Source organism: Agrilus planipennis, unplaced genomic scaffold (genome assembly GCF_000699045.2).
Source record: "Agrilus planipennis isolate EAB-ADULT unplaced genomic scaffold, Apla_2.0 scaffold35, whole genome shotgun sequence".
Taxonomy (NCBI): Eukaryota; Metazoa; Arthropoda; class Insecta; order Coleoptera; family Buprestidae; genus Agrilus; species Agrilus planipennis.
The window spans coordinates 417,935-421,820 of NW_020438957.1; the positions used below are offsets into that span (position 1 = coordinate 417,935).

A 3,886-nucleotide genomic window follows, 5' to 3' on the forward strand; every position below is an offset into this window, starting at 1 on the left:
AAAGGGTCCTGTATCAGGATGCACTTCTGGAGAACGGCTTTAAGGATCTTAATAGGATTCACAATCAATTTCAGACGGTCCTGTTTCCAAGACAAATTTAATAGTTTTCGCTAAATTTTTCTTTCATAATTTAATAAGTGAAAAATCACAAGAAAGGGTCCTGTATCAGCATGTACTTCTCGAAAACGGTTTTAAGGATCTTGATAGGGTTCACAGTCAATTTAACAAGGTCCTGTTTCCAAGAGAAATTTAATAGTTTTCGCTCAATTTTTCTTTCATAATTTAATAAGAGAAGATTCACAGGAAAGGGTCCTGTATCAGGATGCACTTCTGGAGAACGGCTTTAAGGATCTTAATAGGATTCACAATCAATTTCAGACGGTCCTGTTTCCAAGACAAATTTAATAGTTTTCGCTAAATTTTTCTTTCATAATTTAATAAGTGAAAAATCACAAGAAAGGGTCCTGTATCAGCATGTACTTCTCGAAAACGGTTTTAAGGATCTTGATAGGGTTCACAGTCAATTTAACAAGGTCCTGTTTCCAAGAGAAATTTAATAGTTTTCGCTCAATTTTTCTTTCATAATTTAATAAGAGAAGATTCACAGGAAAGGGTCCTGTATCAGGATGCACTTCTGGAGAACGGCTTTAAGGATCTTAATAGGATTCACAATCAATTTCAGACGGTCCTGTTTCCAAGACAAATTTAATAGTTTTCGCTAAATTTTTCTTTCATAATTTAATAAGAGAAAAATCACAAGAAAGGGTCCTGTATCAGCATGTACTTCTCGAAAACGGTTTTAAGAATCTTGATAGGATTCACAGTCAATTTAACAAGGTCCTGTTTCCAAGAGAAATTTAATAGTTTTCGCTCAATTTTTCTTACATAATTTAATACGAGAAAATTCACAGGATAGAGTCCTTTGGTATTTAGGTATTAAACAGATAATTTCGCAGCGATCGATACCAAAATATGTAGACCAATATTCATCCCCAATTCCACAATGCAAGTCTGAGATTAGAAATAAAATAAAACAATCGATAAAATCATGAAATACATTTGAAAATGTCCTCTTTGTAGGTGAGGGAAGGGCTGCAGGAGGATTGTATGCAGGAGCAACTGCAGGAGGTGGTGTATCCGCAGGGGCAGGTTTACATGGAGTTTCAGGAGAAGGTATAATTAACGCGGTGTTCACTTAACGTAAGGATAATGCATGACATACATACATATATTTCAGGAGGATCAGCCGGAGCCCTTTATAGTGGTGCGTCAGCAGGGGGGAAAACATACACAAGTGAAAAATACGGAGGAACAAGTAATTATACTTTAAAATTTTACTGTTGCTTGTGTTAAAAGAAATGTTTTACTTGATATTATAAAAACTGAAAAATTTTCAATTGCATATGAAATGTATAGCTCATAATAATTTTTCTCTTTCGTACTTAGCATTTCATGTTACGTACATATATTTGTAATTACATTGTGCATTTATCGATAATCAAAAACTTCCTACAAAATAGTTAACAAAGAAGTAGAAGTCATCAAGGAAAAGGTCATAGAAACGCCGGTTTCAGCACCTGCACCAGCTCCAGCGAAAGCAAGTGCTGGATTCTCCGGTGGATTATATATATCAAAATCCGTAAACGCGGCTCCAGCACCTGCAGTTCATCACGTTGAACAGGTGGTTGAAAAGAAAGTTCCAGCACCTCAGAAAACTTATATTGAAAGAACCGTTATCCCTAATTACGTCGAAAAAACCATCCAAGTACCATCTTACGAAGAAAGAATCGTAAGAGTTCCAACAGTTATTGAACAGAGAGTTAAAGTTCCCGCTCCGCCCACAATTATCGAAAAAGAAGTGCCAGTTCCAGAAGCACCTGCACCGCCCCAAGTACATGTACAAAAAATTAAAACAGTACACAGACCCGCATTAAGAAAACACTGGCGTAAATATGGGTACGTCCAGGTCGAATAGAGGAAGGTAGAACCTCTGGACTCCTTTAATACTTCCGTCTTGGTAGAACTTATGGTTTTGGCCTTAAATCAACAGTTTCTTTCTTTCTACTTTAAACTACGTTTCGAACCTTTTGTAAATATATTTCCTATTGTTTATGTTCTTCCAGTTTTCAAATTAATCTTCTTCTGCTAATTGGAATATGACCTGTGATGGTATCGGAGAAAATGACTTGGAGAAGTGAAATACTCATAAAACTATTAATTTTTTTTTTTCTGGTTACAGCAAACTAATTTATATTTATTTATATAATCCAAAGTAATGCTTAATTAATTAATAAGTGCCTACAACAAAACTATAATACTGTTTTACTTTTATTTCTTTTCTTCTTTTAGACTTACTTAACGTTAATTTTCTTTTTAATTTGATTTTAAGGTCAATAATAACTTTGATAATAATAATTGGTGTTGATTGTTTTTTATAATTATAGAGTCGGGGCTGTTAGCGTTAATCCGAGCGTGGTCTCAACCTCGGTGGTAGAAAAACCTGCAGCAGCCGATATTAACTCTAGTTTTTACGTAGAAAAACGGTATAATGGACAGCTTATAAACGACATCTTCAATGTAAGTAATATTTACAAAAACATTGAACGCAAACTCGAATTTAATAAATTCATGCACGGAAAAAATGAAAAAGGAAAATTTACTTAAATATTAAAGCGATATTTACAATTTATTCCACTAGTCGTAAGGAAAAATAATAAAAATTACAATTTGGATCCGAATATGTAAAAATAAAATCCCAACAGAAATAAATTTACTAGGTATTTTAGTTGATATTACAAATTTAATTGTAATAATTAAGAAACGTCAAAATTGAAATTATTACAAATTACATAATAAATTCTACTATTGCTATGGCAAATTCANAAATTTTAAAATACCCAAAAGCTTGATTTTGATAACAAAAACAAAGCAGCGAATAAGATTATTTTTTACGGTGATTCCCACTACCTTCTTTGTCAGGACTTTTTTCCTTTTTATATTCGGATACCACGGAATCCTGCTTAGTAGTCCTCAGACATGGAGCAATGCCCCTTTCGTCTTTAAATTCTGGTGCATCTACAAACATCGTTTTCTGGGACTATCAAAATGGTGCGCTGTTACTTTCCTGAATTATAAAATTTTATTACGGCTCACGAAAGACTAATATAATAACTTTGTAAACCTTTTCTATATTTACAAATATTTATGTATTTAGAACATTTCGCATGAATGAGTTACAGTCATTTTGATAATTTCGCTTCTTATTTTTTATTGATGGAAGGTCGTTACTAGTCAATATTATAATTAGAACTAATTCAAAAAGTTCTAATTATATCTACGAGTTAAATGGAAAAGAAAATAGTAAAAGAGACACTCATATATTCGCATATTAATAAAATCGGGCTAGACCAAAAGATAAACAGAAACTAATCTAATAATTCGTTTACTTTCATAATTTTAAAGAAGTAAACTCATTATTTTTACTAATATTTAAGTAGACAAACAGCGTTATCGTTATTAGATTAAACAATCAGCGCGTTTCCTTATTACATACAACTTCTTTGACACTGTTACTCTAAAATTTCACAATGGAAAATACCATACGACTTTACTGGGGTAATTTCGGCTATTTTTTACTATCACCAAAAAAAACGTTAATACCTATGAATCATGTTTTGTAAATTGCTTTTTAATAGACTTATTAGATTGATATCAAACTTCATATAAATATTTATGTCAATTCGTAGAATGATACAAAATTATTTACCACTAAATGTGTGGCTTTTCTAATCACTAGCTTCAACTAATTAAAAATAACTTATTGAAGACGGAAATTAGAAGGACCTGTCAAATAAATATGCATTTTAGTAATTCTTGAACACTGTTG

The 3,886-nt window shown here is 32.2% G+C and overlaps 1 protein-coding gene across 3 annotated transcripts; it reads left to right on the top strand.

The window, feature by feature from the left end:
* Positions 1-1,080: 1,080 nt before the first annotated feature.
* LOC108744856 lies at positions 1,081-2,554 on the top strand (the record flags this gene model as incomplete). Of its 3 annotated transcripts, XM_025975075.1 has the most annotated exon segments (4): positions 1,081-1,173; positions 1,238-1,315; positions 1,521-1,981; positions 2,445-2,532. In XM_025975075.1, coding segments are annotated over 3 exon segments (626 nt in total), but the record flags the coding sequence as incomplete, so codon positions are not given.
* Between the last annotated feature and the right edge of the window lie 1,332 nt (positions 2,555-3,886).